General features: G+C 46.8%; 2 protein-coding genes across 2 annotated transcripts in view; both read left to right on the top strand.

Moving 5' to 3' along the window:
• Positions 1-15622, top strand: part of LOC149453475 (uncharacterized) — an 80157-nt gene extending 64535 nt beyond the window's left edge. Inside the window, 2 exon segments of the mRNA XM_089688648.1 lie at positions 1312-1321; positions 15047-15622. Coding sequence (XP_089544774.1) covers positions 1312-1321; positions 15047-15622 — 586 coding nt within the window.
• On the top strand, positions 13500-14160 carry LOC149453478 (uncharacterized). Its single transcript, XM_089688606.1, has 3 exons — positions 13500-13591; positions 13708-13907; positions 14017-14160. The coding sequence occupies exons 1-3, from the start codon at positions 13510-13512 to the stop codon at positions 14158-14160; spliced, it is 426 nt and encodes a 141-aa protein (XP_089544732.1). The 5' UTR covers positions 13500-13509.
• Positions 15623-18550: the final 2928 nt, after the last annotated feature.

Below are 18550 nucleotides of genomic sequence, written 5' to 3' on the forward strand. Positions count from 1 at the left end.
CCTCTTCTTCCTGTCCTGCCCCCACAGGGGTCATGTGGCGTTGAGATCTGTGCGCCACGTCTACCGCACCCTGACCAGCCATTGTTAACAGCATTTGTTCCAGGACGTGCAACAGAGGAATGACGTCGTTTATCCCATAGTCCTGCCGACTCACGAATAGCGTGGCCTCCTCAAAGGGCCTGAGCAAGCGGCAGGTGTCACGCATGAGCTGCCAATGGCTGACATCTAAGTTACACAGGGGAGTACCTTTATCCGCTTGTAACATCAGGAAATCGGTGATGGCCTTTCGCTGTTCGTAAAGGCGGTCTAACATATGTAGGGTTGAATTCCACCTTGTTGCAACGACGCAGATCAGGCGATGCTGTGGAATTCCGTTCTGCCGCTTCAGCTCAAGGAGGGTGTGCTTTGCGGTGTAGGAATGGCTGAAATGCATGCAAAGTTTACGTGACATTTTAAGGATGTCTTGCAGTGGGATGGTGGATTTTAGGAACCGCTTGACAACCAGATTGAACACGTGAGCCATGCATGGCGCATGACACAACCTTCCTTGACGCAGAGCAGACACCATGTTCTTTCCGTTGTCGGTCAACATGGTTCCGATTTTCAGTTTGCGCGGAGACAGCCATCTGTCGATTTCTCTGTTCATTACACTCAGAAGTTCCTCCCCTGTGTGACTACGTTCGCCAAGGCATACCAGGTGCAGCACAGCGTGACACCGTTGCGCCCTGCACATGTGATATGCCGGTCGGGTAATGGGACTTGGCACGGGGGTGGCGGCTGAGGACACGGCGGAAGAAGAGGTGGTAGAGGCGGACATCTTTGCTGGACCAAGGACGTGCAAACGTGGAGGCAGAAGCGGCGTGACCTGTCCAAGTTGCTGGTGCGGCTGTGCCGGCACCACGTTCACCCAGTGGGCCGTAAATGACATGTACTGTCCCTGACCGTAGTTACAGCTCCACACGTCGGCGCTGCCGTGCACTTTGGCAGAGACCGACATGCTCAAAGACTGGCCCACCATCTCTTCTACATGTGAATGCAGGGCTGGCACTGCCTTTTTGGCGAAGAAATGCCGGCTTGGCACTCTCCACCGCGGCTCGGCACAAGCCATCATTTCTCGGAAAGGTGCTGAGTCCACCACTTGGAAAGGGAGGGACTGCAGCACCAGCAACTTGGACAGGAGGACGTTCAGCTTCTGCACCGTCGGGTGCGTGCTCGCAAACTGTTGTCTCTTGGAAACGGATTCCAAGAAAGACTGCTGACGGAATCCGTGAAGAGGAGTAGCAGGAGAAGGAGCATCTGAATGAGCGGAAGATGCCAACGAGTGACAACTCCCCTCAGCAGAGGTGTTGGAGCCTTGACTGGCTGATAGAGGGTGATTGACGTCGGGTGACGGAGCAAGTAACGGAGCGGGTGATGGAGCGGGGGCTGGGGCAGGCAGAACCGCCGTATCTTTATCACGGTTTTCCCAGGCCACCGAATGGCGACGCTGCATATGCTGACGCAACGCTGTAGTCCCAACATTGGCCCCCTGGCCACGCTTAACTTTCTGGCCACATAGTCGACATACGGCTACGTTTACTTCCTCGGGCGGCTTGACGAAAAATTGCCACACCGCCGAGTAGGAAACTTTGCCCCCGCTACTCCTCACTGGCTGACTGCTACTTCCTCCGTGCACACCGGCACCACTACTGGCCGTGGTGGTAGGCTGCAGTGGAGCTGGTGCTCTACTCCGTGGCCGTTTGGCTCCACTGACACTGCTGCGACCCTGCTGCCTCCTGGGCAACCCACCGACTGTTTTGCTCGCTGGCAAGCTGGCACCCTCTTCTCCTGATGATGCGGAAGCAATAGCCTGATGACGACGAGGCTGCCAAGTGCGATCAGCCTCATCATCATCAATTAGGGTCTCCGCGTCACTACTAGCCCCCTCGGCTGCGTGTGGGTCAGGAGACAGACCTGTCTCTAGACCGGCTACCGAGCCACTCTCCTTGCCAGTACTTCTTCGCCTGGCTGCTGAAGAGGCGGATGTCTCCCCCCGTTCCTGACCGCCCTCTGTTAGCTCTTCCTCACTGTACAGTGGGGCTGAGCCCACAGCATGCGATACTTCGCTTGGTGAGGGAACACCAAAGGACAGGGGCAGGTCGAGGACACGTGATTTCAGTGGGCTTGCTCCCGGGCCATGCCAACTAACGGTTGTGTCTGACGTACCCACCGACCGTTGGCTGTAGGTGTCAGAGGTGACCTGGGAAGAGGAAGACGACCGAGTCAACCAATCGATGACGGCAGGGTTGTCGGTGGAGACACAACCGCTGGATGACACCGGGAGCACTGGCCTCTGGCTGCGACTAGTGCTGCCTCGACCCCTTCCTCTGCTGCCACGTCTGCTCGCTCCTGAAACATTGCCTCCTCTGCCACTCCTCAGCGTGTTGTCTGACATACTCTTTAATTCAATAAGCACCCCAAAAATAAAACCGGATTTAACTCTTTGAACGTACAATAGTGGTTGTGAAGCAGAAAGTCAGTTTATTTAGCACAATCGGTCAATTGCAGCTTGCCGTTGGCTGTAAACTGTACGTTTATGTCACTGGAATGCACTAATCACCCAAAAAATATTACCGCCACCCGGCGTGTATATGGATTTAACTCTTTGAACGTACAATAGTGGTTGTGAAGCAGAAAGTCAGTTTATTGTACACAATCGGTCAATTGCAGCTTGCCGTTGGCTGGAAACTGTACGTTTAGGTCACTGGAATGCACTAATCACCCAAAAAATATTACCGCCAGCCGGCGTGTAAATGGATTTAACTCTTTGAACGTACAATAGTGGTTGTGAAGCAGAAAGTCAGTTTATTGTACACAATCGGTCAATTGCAGCTTGCCGTTGGCTGTAAACTGTACGTTTATGTCACTGGAATGCACTAATCACCCAAAAAATATTACCGCCAGCCGGCGTGTAAATGGATTTAACTCTTTGAACGTACAATAGTGGTTGTGAAGCAGAAAGTCAGTTTATTGTACACAATCGGTCAATTGCAGCTTGCCGTTGGTTGGAAACTGTACGTTTCTGTCACTGGAATGCACTAATCACCCAAAAAATATTACCGCCAGCCGGCGTGTAAATGGATTTAACTCTTTGAACGTACAATAGTGGTTGTGAAGCAGAAAGTCAGTTTATTTAGCACAATCGGTCAATTGCAGCTTGCCGTTGGCTGGAAACTGTACGTTTATGTCACTGGAATGCACTAATCACCCAAAAAATATTACCGCCAGCCGGCGTGTAAACGGATTTAACTCTTTGAACGTACAATAGTGGTTGTGAAGCAGAAAGTCAGTTTATTTAGCACAATCGGTCAATTGCAGCTTGCCGTTGGCTGGAAACTGTACGTTTATGTCACTGGAATGCACTAATCACCCAAAAAATATTACCGCCACCCGGCGTGTAAATGGATCTAACTCTTTGAACGTACAATAGTGGTTGTGAAGCAGAAAGTCAGTTTATTTAGCACAATCGGTCAATTGCAGCTTGCCGTTGGCTGGAAACTGTACGTTTATGTCACTGGAATGCACTAATCATCCAAAAAATATTACCGCCACCCGGCGTGTATATGGATTTAACTCTTTGAACGTACAATAGTGGTTGTGAAACAGAAAGTCAGTTTATTTAGCACAATCGGTCAATTGCAGCTTGCCGTTGGCTGGAAACTGTACGTTTATGTCACTGGAATGCACTAATCACCCAAAAAATATTACCGCCACCCGGCGTGTAAATGGATCTAACTCTTTGAACGTACAATAGTGGTTGTGAAGCAGAAAGTCAGTTTATTGTACACATTCGGTCAATTGCAGCTTGCCATTGGCTGGAAACTGTACGTTTCTGTCACTGGAATGCACTAATCACCCAAAAAATATTACCGCCAGCCGGCGTGTAAATGGATTTAACTCTTTGAACGTACAATAGTGGTTGTGAAGCAGAAAGTCAGTTTATTTAGCACAATCGGTCAATTGCAGCTTGCCGTTGGCTGTAAACTGTACGTTTATGTCACTGGAATGCACTAATCACCCAAAAAATATTACCGCCAGCCGGCGTGTAAACGGATTTAACTCTTTGAACGTACAATAGTGGTTGTGAAGCAGAAAGTCAGTTTATTTAGCACAATCGGTCAATTGCAGCTTGCCGTTGGCTGGAAACTGTACGTTTATGTCACTGGAATGCACTAATCACCCAAAAAATATTACCGCCACCCGGCGTGTAAATGGATCTAACTCTTTGAACGTACAATAGTGGTTGTGAAGCAGAAAGTCAGTTTATTGTACACATTCGGTCAATTGCAGCTTGCCATTGGCTGGAAACTGTACGTTTCTGTCACTGGAATGCACTAATCACCCAAAAAATATTACCGCCAGCCAGCGTGTAAATGGATTTAACTCTTTGAACGTACAATAGTGGCTGTGAAGCAGAAAGTCAGTTTATTTAGCACAATCGGTCAATTGCAGCTTGCCGTTGGCTGGAAACTGTACGTTTATGTCACTGGAATGCACTAATCACCCAAAAAATATTACCGCCAGCCGGCGTGTAAACGGATTTAACTCTTTGAACGTACAATAGTGGTTGTGAAGCAGAAAGTCAGTTTATTTAGCACAATCGGTCAATTGCAGCTTGCCGTTGGCTGGAAACTGTACGTTTATGTCACTGGAATGCACTAATCACCCAAAAAATATTACCGCCACCCGGCGTGTAAATGGATCTAACTCTTTGAACGTACAATAGTGGTTGTGAAGCAGAAAGTCAGTTTATTTAGCACAATCGGTCAATTGCAGCTTGCCGTTGGCTGGAAACTGTACGTTTATGTCACTGGAATGCACTAATCACCCAAAAAATATTACCGCCAGCCGGCGTGTAAATGGATTTAACTCTTTGAACGTACAATAGTGGTTGTGAAGCAGAAAGTCAGTTTATTTAGCACAATCGGTCAATTGCAGCTTGCCGTTGGCTGGAAACTGTACGTTTATGTCACTGGAATGCACTAATCACTCAAAAAATATTACCGCCACCCGGCGTGTAAATGGATCTAACTCTTTGAACGTACAATAGTGGTTGTGAAGCAGAAAGTCAGTTTATTGTACACATTCGGTCAATTGCAGCTTGCCATTGGCTGGAAACTGTACGTTTCTGTCACTGGAATGCACTAATCACCCAAAAAATATTACCGCCAGCCGGCGTGTAAATGGATTTAACTCTTTGAACGTACAATAGTGGCTGTGAAGCAGAAAGTCAGTTTATTTAGCACAATCGGTCAATTGCAGCTTGCCGTTGGCTGGAAACTGTACGTTTATGTCACTGGAATGCACTAATCACCCAAAAAATATTACCGCCAGCCGGCGTGTAAACGGATTTAACTCTTTGAACGTACAATAGTGGTTGTGAAGCAGAAAGTCAGTTTATTTAGCACAATCGGTCAATTGCAGCTTGCCGTTGGCTGGAAACTGTACGTTTATGTCACTGGAATGCACTAATCACCCAAAAAATATTACCGCCACCCGGCGTGTAAATGGATCTAACTCTTTGAACGTACAATAGTGGTTGTGAAGCAGAAAGTCAGTTTATTTAGCACAATCGGTCAATTGCAGCTTGCCGTTGGCTGGAAACTGTACGTTTATGTCACTGGAATGCACTAATCACCCAAAAAATATTACCCCCAGCCGGCGTGTAAATGGATTTAACTCTTTGAACGTACAATAGTGGTTGTGAAGCAGAAAGTCAGTTTATTTAGCACAATCGGTCAATTGCAGCTTGCCGTTGGCTGGAAACTGTACGTTTATGTCACTGGAATGCACTAATCACCCAAAAAATATTACCGCCACCCGGCGTGTAAATGGATCTAACTCTTTGAACGTACAATAGTGGTTGTGAAGCAGAAAGTCAGTTTATTTAGCACAATCGGTCAATTGCAGCTTGCCGTTGGCTGGAAACTGTACGTTTATGTCACTGGAATGCACTAATCACCCAAAAAATATTACCGCCACCCGGCGTGTATATGGATTTAACTCTTTGAACATACAATAGTGGTTGTGAAGCAGAAAGTCAGTTTATTTAGCACAATCGGTCAATTGCAGCTTGCCGTTGGCTGGAAACTGTACGTTTATGTCACTGGAATGCACTAATCACCCAAAAAATATTACCGCCACCCGGCATGTAAATGGATCTAACTCTTTGAACGTACAATAGTGGTTGTGAAGCAGAAAGTCAGTTTATTGTACACAATCGGTCAATTGCAGCTTGCCGTTGGCTGGAAACTGTACGTTTATGTCACTGGAATGCACTAATCACCCAAAAAATATTACCGCCAGCCGGCGTGTAAATGGATTTAACTCTTTGAACGTACAATAGTGGTTGTGAAGCAGAAAGTCAGTTTATTTAGCACAATCGGTCAATTGCAGCTTGCCGTTGGCTGGAAACTGTACGTTTATGTCACTGGAATGCACTAATCACCCAAAAAATATTACCGCCACCCGGCGTGTAAATGGATCTAACTCTTTGAACGTACAATAGTGGTTGTGAAGCAGAAAGTCAGTTTATTGTACACAATCGGTCAATTGCAGCTTGCCGCTGGCTGTAAACTGTACGTTTATGTCACTGGAATGCACTAATCACCCAAAAAATATTACCGCCACCCGGCGTGTATATGGATTTAACTCTTTGAACGTACAATAGTGGTTGTGAAGCAGAAAGTCAGTTTATTTAGCACAATCGGTCAATTGCAGCTTGCCGTTGGCTGGAAACTGTACGTTTAGGTCACTGGAATGCACTAATCACCCAAAAAATATTACCGCCAGCCGGCGTGTAAATGGATTTAACTCTTTGAACGTACAATAGTGGTTGTGACGCAGAAAGTCAGTTTATTGTACACAATCGGTCAATTGCAGCTTGCCGTTGGCTGTAAACTGTACGTTTATGTCACTGGAATGCACTAATCACCCAAAAAATATTACCGCCAGCCGGCGTGTAAATGGATTTAACTCTTTGAACGTACAATAGTGGTTGTGAAGCAGAAAGTCAGTTTATTTAGCACAATCGGTCAATTGCAGTTTGCCGTTGGCTGGAAACTGTACGTTTATGTCACTGGAATGCACTAATCACCCAAAAAATATTACCGCCACCCGGCGTGTAAATGGATCTAACTCTTTGAACGTACAATAGTGGTTGTGAAGCAGAAAGTCAGTTTATTGTACACAATCGGTCAATTGCAGCTTGCCGTTGGCTGGAAACTGTACGTTTGTGTCACTGGAATGCACTAATCACCCAAAAAATATTACCGCCAGCCGGCGTGTAAATGGATTTACCTCTTTGAACGTACAATAGTGGTTGTGAAGCAGAAATTCAGTTTATTTTGCACAATCGGCAAACTGCAGCACCAACTGTGCACGACAGCCACCAAAAAAAAAAGGGTGTATGTCACTTTAAATTTTCGATTCTTTGATAGCTGTGGCCCTAAGTAACGATTCTGTGTCCCTGAGTAACGATTCTGTGTCCCTGAGTAACGATTCTGTGTCCCTGAGTAACGATTCTGTGGCCCTAAAGTCTCTGTGGCCCTAACTCTGTCCCTTAATACACACAGGTCTGTCTCTCTTGAATGACCGGAGGCTAATGGAGAATTCTAAGATGGCCGCGATTTATAGCTCCACCATTACACAGTGCTGGCTGGCTGCTGATTGCCTAATGCGATCACATGTCATGAATGCATTATGGGTCAGCGCGCCTTGTCTGCACGCCTTCCCAGAGATCCCCGCCCCATCTTCTCTGTCCATTTTCTCCGTCGCCACACATGTCGCCGCCATTTTTGGGAAAATTCGATTCGTGCATCCGAAGTTTGCTAATGTTCGGATTCGTCGCGAATAGAATTTTTCCAAATCTTCGGAACGAATTCCACTTCGTCATGTTCGATTCGCTCATCTCTAATGGTTACCATCGGAGCTCTCCTTACATCAGGGCCTTCATTAAAGTCCCCCTTTTCATCATGGTTCCCATCGGAGCTCTTCTTAAATGAGGGCCTTCATTAAAGTCCCCCCTTTCTTCAGAGCTTTCCCATACATCAGGGTCTTCATTAAGTCCCCCCTTTCAGCAGAGCCTTCCCATACCTCAGGGTACCCATTAGAGTCCACCTTTACATCAGAATCTCCCTTACATCAAAGTCCTTCCTTACATCATGGTTCCCATTGGAGCTCCCCTTACATCAGGGCCTTCATTATAGTCTCCCCTTTCTTCAGAGCTTTCCTATACATCAGGGTCTTCATTAAAGTCCCCCCTTTCAGCAGAGCCTTCCCATACATCAGGGTACCCATTAGAGTCCACCTTTACATCAGAATCTCCCTTACATCAAAGTCTCCCTTACATCAATGTCCTTCCTTACATCATGGTTCCCATCGGAGCTCCCCTTACATCAGGGCCTTCATTATAGTCTCCCCTTTCTTCAGAGCTTTCCTATACATCAGGGTCTTCATTAAAGTCCCTCCTTTCAGCAGAGCCTTCCCATACATCAGGGTACCCATTAGAGTCCACCTTTACATCAGAATCTCCCTTACATCAAAGTCCTTCCTTACATCATGGTTCCCATCGGAGCTCCCCTTACATCAGGGCCTTCATTATAGTCTCCCCTTTCTTTAGAGCTTTCCCATACATCAGGGTCTTCATTAAAGTCCCTCCTTTCAGCAGAGCCTTCCCATACATAAGGGTTCCCATTGGAGTCCCCCTTACATCTTCATCATAGTCCCTCTTACATCCGTGTCCACCTTACATCTGGTCAAAGCAGAGACCATAGGCAGCTAATGACCTGAATCTGTGAACATGGAGTATATGCTACTGACCCTAGCCATGGGTGGATCAGAATTGTGTAGCAGGCCAGATCTTGCTGATGGGTAGGGTTGCCACCTCATCCCTTTAAAACCGAACACATATTAATCACACAGGTTCTGGGGTTCATTTGTTGCAGATAAGGCACCAAGTGAGTTTAATGACCATCTTAATCAGCCCCAGAACCTCTGCAATAAACCACATGACAACCACGCTATAGCCAAATGACTGCTACAGCACGGTTGTCCAGTTCTGGAAGCGCGTCATGTGACATCCTCCCAGAACACACGACGCGCACCCAGTGATCTCCGTGATTTTATTCACATACTCAGTCTATTGGCATACTCATGAACGTTATTAGTTGTCATTTTTATAGCACTGCACCTTTTTATTTAATTAATCAGTGCTGCCTATTCGTGCCACCTCATCGGTGCCCATCAGTACTGCCTATCAGTGCTGCCTATTCGTGCCACCTCATCAGTGCCCATCAGTGCTGCCTATCAGTGCCCATCAGTGCTGCCTATTCGTGCCACCTCATCAGTGCCCATCAGTGCTGCCTATTCGTGCCACCTAATCAGTGCCCATCAGTGCTGCCTATCAGTGCAGGCTCATCATCGCAAATCAGTGATGGAGAAAAATTACCTGTTTGCAAAATTTAATAATAGAAACAAAGAAAAATATTTTTTTTCAAATTTTTTGCTTTTTTTTTGTTTATAATGCAAAAAATAAAACACCCAGCAGTGATTAAATACCACCAAAAGAAAGTTCTATTTGTGAGAAAAAAATGATAAAAATTCCATATGGGTACAGTGTTGCATGACCGCGCAATTGTCAAAGCGCGACATTGCTGAAAACTGAAACTTGGCCTGGGCACCTAGGGGGTATAAATACCCGGTAGGCAAGGGGTTAATATGTGCTCGGTTTTAAAGGGATGGGGTGGCAACCCGACCGATGGGCCTTAAGCAGCCCAGAGATGACTCAATTTTCTTTCCTTCCACCGTGGGTGGAAGGGTGGATGGAAGGTTCGGGAAGCCTTTCCAGCCAGTAGATCCCAGTGGTTACTTCTATAGCAGCCAGCAGTAATCCAATGTAAAAAATCCAACAGACTGGTTGTCCATTGATCAACTTGAGTATAATCAGCCCGGGGCGGACTGACAACTCATGGGGCCCCTGGACAAAATGGGTTCATGGGGCCCCTGTGTCCTTGCCCACACTCAAACCACTCCCAAAAAATCCTATGAAAGGTACCAGGGGCATCTCGTGGGGCTCCCTACTGACCCTGGGCCCTCAGGCAGTGCCCGAGTGTCCAAATGGTCAGTCCGCCCCTGAATCAGCCTGCCCATACATGGATCAAATCTCGGCAGTTCCCTGCTGAGCGTATGGCCGGCTTTAGTTTGAAGACCCCTACTATAGGCGGTCAATGAGGATGAGCTCCTGGTGGCCAAAAAAAAAAATGCGTCACGTCTTAGAAATTCATCCTGCTCTCGGCTGATGGTAATTTTTGGTGATTATTAAAAGATTCCCCCAGGTTTGATACTTCTATTAGGCTGAACAGAGAGTTCCTCCAGGTCTGCTGGGCCACACCAAAATGGCTGACACAAGCCAATCATTGAAGAACCTTCCTTTTACCCATACTGCTGGGAATCAGGGGATGGGCACCGTTGTTGCTGGAAGTGAATGGAAGAGAGTTGGGAGCGATGGAGGAAAACTGCACCAACCTGACGGAGAGGATATTACGGCTCACCCTGGAGATCATCTACCTGCTGACTGGGGAGGTGAGGAGGATTCTGGAAGCACCGCAAACACTTTGGTTCATTTTCTTGATTGATACCTGACCGAAAAATATCCGTCTTCCAGTTTTATTCCAGCAACAAATCACCGAAAAGTGTCTGATGGACTTATTTTTTTACTTTTTTTTTTTGTGGCATTTTTTAACTGATTTTTTTTTTTTTTTTTAAATGATGGCCATATTTCTCTAAATATTGTTTTGATCTCACAACTGGATTTAAAATAAATTATATATTTTTTAAAATTTATTATGACCAAGACTAAATACATTTTTTATACCTGCACTGATGGTGGGATCTACAATGGATAATAGACAACATACGTGTCAATTGGGTAGTACGGTGACACAGGCAAAGCTAGTCATGTGGAGCCTTGGTCTACCAAACATAAAGTACAATAGTGCTGGCATTGATATAAGATGATTTTGTGAAAAAAAAAAAAGCAAAAATGGCTCTGGCAGCAAAAGGGTTAAATAATAGTGCAACTGAGCACCAGTGCAGAAGTGCACTTTGTTAGTGCTGCCACTGGCACCAATGATGAAGGCTGTTATTGCAGCCATGCACACCAATGCTGGGGGTGGTTTTTGCAGCCGCATACACCAATGCCGGGGGTTACTGTGACTGTCTCTGACATCAGTACTGGGGGTTATTACTGCTGTTACTGACATCATTTATAGGGATATTATTCTGGCCACTGACACCAATGCTGGGGGTTATTATTGTGACCACTGACACCAATGCTGGGGTTATTATTGTGGCCACTGACACCAATGCTGGGGTTATTATTGTGGCCACTGACACCAATGCTGGGGGTTACTGTGACTGTCTCTGACATCAGTGCTGGGGGTTATTACTGCTGTCACTGACATCACTGCTAGGGCTATTATTGTGGCCACTGACACCAATGCTGAGGGTTATTATTGTGGCCACTGACACCAATGCTGGGGATTATTATTGTGGCCACTGACATCAATGCTGGGGGTTACTGTGACTGTCTCTGACATCAGTGCTGGGGGTTATTACTGCTGTCACTGACATCATTGCTAGGACTATTATTCTGGCCACTGACACTAATGTTGGGGGTTATTATTCTGGCCACTGACACCAATGCTGGGGGATATTATTGTTGCCACTGACACCAATGCTGGGGGTTATTATTGTGGCCACTGACATCAATGCTGGAGGTTACTGTGACTGTCTCTGACATCAGTGCTGGGGGTTATTACTGCTGTCAATGACATCATTGCTAGGGCTATTATTCTGGCCACTGACACCAATGCTGGGGGTTTTTATTGTGGCCACTGACACCAATGCTGGGGGTTATAACTGCTGTCACTGACATCATTGCTAGGGCTATTATTGTGGCCACTGACACCAATGCTGGGGGTTACTGTGACTGTCTCTGACATCAGTGCTGGGGGTTATTACTGCTGTCACTGACATCATTGCTAGGGCTATTATTGTGGCCACTGACACCAATGCTGAGGGTTATTATTGTGGCCACTAACACCAATGCTGAGGGTTATTATTGTGGCCACTGACAGCAAAGCTGAGGGTTATTATTGTGGCCACTGACACCAATGCTGGGGGTTATTATTGTGGCCACTGACACCAATGCTAGGGGTTACTGTGACTGTCTCTGACATCAGTGCTGGGGGTTATTACTGCTGTCACTGACATCTTTGCTAGGGCTATTATTCTGGCCACTGACACCAATGCTGGGAGTTATTACTGCTTTCACTGACATCATTGCTAGGGCTAATATTCTGGCCACTGACACTAATGTTGGGAGTTATTATTGTGGCCACTGACACCAATGCTGGGGGTTATTCTTGTGGCCACTGACACCAATGCTGGGGGATACTGTGACTGTCTCTGACATCAGTGCTGGGGGTTATTACTTGCTTCACTGACATCATTGCTAGGGCTATTATTCTGGCCACTGACACTAATGTTGGGGGTTATTATTGTGGCCACTGACACCAATGCTGGGGGTAATAACTGTGACCACTGACACCAATGCTGGGGGGTTATTATTGTGGCCACTGACATCAGTGCTGGGGGTTATTACTGCTACACTAGAGCCCATTCACTTTGAGTGAGGAACAATAATGGCCACCAATTTGTGATATCTATTGTTGTTAAATGTATATATTTATTTATCATTTATTACAGGTACTTATATAGTGCCATCAACTTCCGCAGCGCTTTACATATATATTGTACATTCACATCAGTCCCCGCCTCCGAGGAGCGTACAATCTAAGGTCCCTAACCCTCAAGGGGCGTACAATCTAAGGTTCCTAACTCACATTCATATACTAGGGCCAATTTAGACAGGAGCCAATTCACCTCCCAGCATGTCTTTGGAGTGTGGGAGGACACCGGAGTACCCAGAGGAAACCCACGCAGGCACGGGAAGAACAAGCAAACTTCAGGCAGGTGGTGCCATGGTTGGGATTCAAACCAACGGCCCTAGTACTGCCAGGCGGAAGTACTAACCATTTAGCCACTGTGCTGCCCATATAGTGATTACTAAACTCTCTCCTCAGGATAACATAGTCATGAAGAAGACATCGGGAGATGGACACAACTCCATTATGGTTCTTCTACATTCCTTACTGGTTCCAGAAAGAAATAATTAACAGAAGATTCTAGAAGTCACCAGGAAGATCATTGAGCTGCTGACAAGAGAGGTGAGCGGTGCCAGGAATTCTGGGACATTATCCAGCGCCTATAAGGTGTCAGGATGTCTCCATAGAAGAGCAGAGGCATTTTTACTATTTTATTTTATTTTTTTTTTATATGCAGAGTGGAATCTGCAGCAATTTTAATGTTAGGATTAAAAAAGAGATAAAAGAAGAGGAGGATATTGTGATGGAGTGGGAGTATTTAGAAGGACACAAGGATCTCTCCAAGAAGGTCATGATGGACAATCAGCCGCCCCTCACATCACCGGGTAAGTGGAGACTTTATTGTAAAGGAGAGAGCAGTACGGAGGGTCCACCTAGATCCCCCATCATCTGATAAACACATAGAAACAATGGATTCAGTCAGTGTGTGTGTTTCCTACAGATGGATCCAGTCATGGGAACCCACCAGAGAGATGTCCCCGTCCTCTGTATTCCTGGGATTCCACACAGGAAGATCACACCATCCCTCACCAATATCAGGTAGATGGATCCAGTCATGGGAACCCACCAGAGAGATGTCCCTGTCCTCTGTATTCCCGGGATTCCACACAGGAAGGTCACACCATCCCTCACCATCATCAGGTAATGGGACCGAGGACGTCCAAATCAAACTTTGCTTTAAACCGTATTAGGTAATATTATTCTATATAGTTTTAACAGAATAGTGTTCACAATCATTTTGTGATTTCAGGGAATAGAAATGTTCTATATCAAAACTGAGGTGAAATTGGAGGAAGAGATACATGTGACGGGAAATCGGCTGTCTACAAAGGAAGATGAAATGAAGGTGACAATTATAAAGGAGGAACCTTCTCTAGATGTCAGCACAGGCTGACAAGTAGAATAAACCAAAAAAAATGCAATTCAATCAAAATTTGTTCCCAACAAATGAGGAGGAGATACTGTACACCATATGGCAGGTCCATCTCCATTCCTCAATATAACGTCATGTTCCCAACAAATCAGGAGGAGATACTGGACACCATATGAAAGGTCCATCTCCATTCCTCAATATAACGTCATGTTCCCAACAAATGAGGAGGAGATACTGGACACCATATGGAAGGTCCATCTCCATTCCTCAATATAACGTCATTTTCACAACAAATGAGGAGGAGATACTGTACACCATATGAAAGGTCCATCTCCATTCCTCAATATAACGTCATGTTCACAACAAATGAGGAGGAGATACTGTACACCATATGAAAGGTCCATCTCCATTCCTCAATCTAATGTCATGGCAGAGATCTGGGAACAGTTGGCTATCTAGACCAACATTCACGACTTAAGTGCACAACATGACCAGTTATTATTATTATTAATAATAATAAATATGTTTCCAACAGGAGGACGCAAAGGTTGGAATACCTCAGAGGGATGATTTATTTTATCTGCAGAATATAATGGCACAACATTCTCCAGAAGTAAGCCTTGTTACTCAAAATATACATCAAAAACGTAATCATATGGTAAGATCATTAGATCAGCTTAATTCCGAGGATCCCAAAGATAAATTTCATACTATTATCCCAAACGTGCAACCAAGCTTTCACAGTGCAATAAAATCACCAGATCTGGAACCTTCTCCCAATAATTTGTACCCTTTTTTGTACCCTTTTCAGGATTGTGAAAGGTCCTTCATAAAAAAACACGATCCTGTTGTACCTCAAAAAAGTAACGTCAGCAAAAAACGCTTTTCATGTGCTGAGTGTTGGAAGTCCTTCCGAAAGAAATCAAACCTTGTTGTACACCAGAGAATCCACACCAGTGAAAAACCTTTTCCTTGTTCCAAATGTGAGAAGACCTTCATAAAGGAATCAGTACTCATTCAACACCAGAGAATCCACCCCAGTGAAAAACATTTTTCATGTTCCGAGCGTGGGAATTCCTTCACAAACAAATAAAAACTTGTTCAACACCACAGGATCCACACCGGGGAGAAGCCCTACTTATGTTCTGAGTACGGAAAGTCTTTCTCCCTAAAGTCGATACTCACAACACACCAGAGGGTTCACACCGGGGAGAAGCCCTTTTCCTGTTCCGAGTGCAGAAAGTGCTTCTCCAATAAAGGGAACTGTGATAAACACATGAGGATTCACACCGGGGAGAAACCATTTTCCTGTTTAGAATGCGGAAAAAGTTTTGCACAGAAAGTGACACTAATCATCCACCAGAGGACACACACCACCAGTGAGAAGCCCTACTCCTGTTCTGAATGTGGAAAGTGCTTCTCTACTAAATGGAACTGTGACAAGCACATGAGAATTCACACTAGTAAGAAACCATCTTCCTGATGAGAATGAGGCAAATGTTTTACGTTAATTCTCCACCAGAGAACACAAACCACCCGAGGCCACCGAAAAACTGATGGTGGAGTCTCATAAATTGAATTGTCATATCTGTGGAGCAATCAGACGATAAAGATGAGGCAGGGACACTAACAACCTGAAAGCGGATCTCACCTATTCCATTCTGTAAAAAAATGAAAAGTTTTGGCTGGATTTCCACTTTAATGAATGAAGTTCTCCGGGAACAATGGTGGGGTCTCAGGCTGTCCTTTTTTCTTATGTTTTGTAAAAGTATTCATTGCTTGACGGCAACAAAATAAAGTTCTCATTGGCAAACCATAATGTGGACTCTTGTTTTGTTTCACATATGCTGATACCACTGATCACAATTACTTGTTCTTCAGCAGCACTATGTGGTTGACTTATTGGAGCTTAGCCTTTGGAGAAGGTTATGTTTTTTCTAACATGTGAATGGGTCGCTTAGACGTCCCATGCTGATCCTCATCCACAGACATCTGAAGTAGCTTCCACAAAGCATTGGTTCCTAGCTTTTCTCAGCACCAGGTGTGGGACTTTGGTGTCTGTTAACAGGAACATGTTGGGTAAGGCCTTCCATCAACAGAAATTCTCAGAGACCCAAACCCTTGGATCTGGGCATGGTCCAAGGGCTCCCAAGTGAGCAGAAAGAGGATCTTCAGAGATTGAGCATCTAGTCTGTTGGCCTCTGGGTGTTAGAGGCTACGGGTACTTAACATGGGGAAACACCAACAGACGATGAGGGTCATGACTGAGAGAGAGAGAATCAATCAATGGTCTTTGCCGTTTTTAAGTCGATCCAAAAGTAAAGAAAATATTTGGATTGCATTCTGTACAGAGTGGAGATGGGCATGAAACACTAGTCTCAATGTAGATGTCATGGTCAAGGGTCAGAGACTAAATGCTATAGTACATAACAAGAAGTAAAGAAGCACTCGCAAACAATTGGGAGCGCTCCTTTATCTGTTGTTTTGTGCTCATGTCTCATTGCTGGTCGTATGAGTTGTTGGAGCTGCCCATACTGTGTTAATCTACATATCCCCTGGAACCTCATTGCTCTTGGTATTTTTGTGCCTTTTTTTTTTTTAAACGCTACAGCAGTAGAGGAACCAGCAGGCTAGGCATACAAGTAGGTCACCCTGGTGGATGACGCGGGTTCACCCAAGATGCAGGTTATAAGTATTAACAGGTGTTCACCGGTGCTCCCAATCAGGGGCGGACTGACCATTTGGAAACTCGGGCACTGCCCGAGGGCCCGGGGTCAGTAGGGGGCCCCATGAGATACCTTTTTCATGGGCTTTTTTTAGTTTGGGCAAGGACACAGGGGCCCCATGATCCCCTACTGCCGGGGGGGTCCCATGAGTTGTCAGTCCGCCCCTGCTCCCAATGCTGGAGATAGGCTCTGATGCGTGTTAGTGCTAGGTTGTGGTTCTCAGGTTCGACCCACCAGAAGGTGAGCAAGCCGGGGTCCAGCAGCAAATACAGCAGGTAGGGATCAAACTGAAGCGCAGTCAGTAAACAAGCCAAAGGTCAAGTTCAAGCAGAAGCAAATTTGAGGGACAAACTATAAATGTCAGTAGCAAAGATACGGATGGCAGCAGGAGTGACAAGAGCAAGACATTGGCTGGAGAGATCACCATAATCTGGCAAACAGGAAGGGCCAAGGCATGGCTTTATTAGGAAGATCATGGGGAGGATTTCAAGGTTCGAGACAACTAGGTTCAAGGCAGGATCACAGCAAACAATTACAGCTGTAAACAGATAATGGGACTTCTAAATATGTTGAAGCAACCCTGCCATTAACATGAAACTGAAAACAACTGCCCACTTAGCCCCCCACCCAACCCGGGTGCACACTCAGCCTGGCTCTCCTGCACACTCACCCCCTCTCCCAACCCTCCTCCAGACTCAACCTGGCTACCCTGCAGGCCCAACTCCTTTCCCAACCCTCCTCCAGACTCAGCCTGGCTACCGTGCAGGCTCACCCCCTCTCCCAACCCTCCTCCAGACTCAGCCTGGCTACTGTGCACGCTCACCCCCTCTCCCAACCCTCCTCCAGACTCAGCCTGGCTACCGTGCACGCTCACCCCCTCTCCCAACCCTCCTCTAGACTCAGCCTGGCTACCCTGCACGCTCACCCCCTCTCCCAACCCTCCTCCAGACTCAGCCTGGCTACCCTGCACGCTCGCCCCCTCTCCCAACCCTCCTCCAGACTCGGCCTGCCTACCCTGCACGCTCGCCCCCTCTCCCAACCCTACTCCAGACTCGGCCTGGCTACCCTGCACGCTCGCCCCCTCTCCCAACCCTCCTCCAGACTCAGCCTGGCTACCCTGCACGTTCACCCCCTCTCCCAACACTCCTCCAGACTCAGCCTGGCTACCGTGCAGGCTCACCCCCTCTCCCAACCCTCCTCCACACTTAGCCTGGCTACCGTGCGTGCTCACCCCCTCTCCCAACCCTCCTCCACACTCAGCCTGGCTACCGTGCGCGCTCACTCCCTCTCCCAACCCTCCTCCAGACTCAACCTGGCTACCTTGGACATTATGGGAGTTGTCGCATATGATATCGCGGACTCTCCATCCAGCCAGCACTCTGGATGGCAGTGCACTTGAAGAGCACACCCATGCAGGCTACCACTGACCTGGTGCTACCCTGCAGGCCCAACTCCTCTCCCAACCCTCCTCCAGACTCAGCCTGGCTACCGTGCACGCTCACCCCCTCTCCCAACCCTCCTCCAGACTCAGCCTGGCTACCCTGCACGCTCACCCCCTCTCCCAACCCTCCTCCAGACTCAGCCTGGCTACCGTGCAGGCTCACCCACTCTCCCAACCCTCCTCCACACTCAGCCTGGCTACCGTGCATGCTCACCCCCTCTCCCAACCCTCCTCCACACTCAGC

Source organism: Staurois parvus, unplaced genomic scaffold, assembly GCF_062004578.1.
Source record: "Staurois parvus isolate SC_StPar_1 unplaced genomic scaffold, SC_StPar_1.0 ptg000449l, whole genome shotgun sequence".
In the NCBI taxonomy this organism is placed as follows: Eukaryota; Metazoa; Chordata; class Amphibia; order Anura; family Ranidae; genus Staurois; species Staurois parvus.

Bases quoted from the DNA above. Each gene is read 5' to 3' on its own strand.
- LOC149453478 (XM_089688606.1), top strand. From the start codon at position 13,510: ATGGAGTGGGAGTATTTAGAAGGACACAAGGATCTCTCCAAGAAGGTC. The intron at 13,592-13,707 runs GTAAGTGGAGAC...TGTTTCCTACAG, and splicing joins GCCGCCCCTCACATCACCGG to ATGGATCCAGTCATGGGAAC. The intron at 13,908-14,016 runs GTAATGGGACCG...TTGTGATTTCAG, and splicing joins CCATCCCTCACCATCATCAG to GGAATAGAAATGTTCTATAT.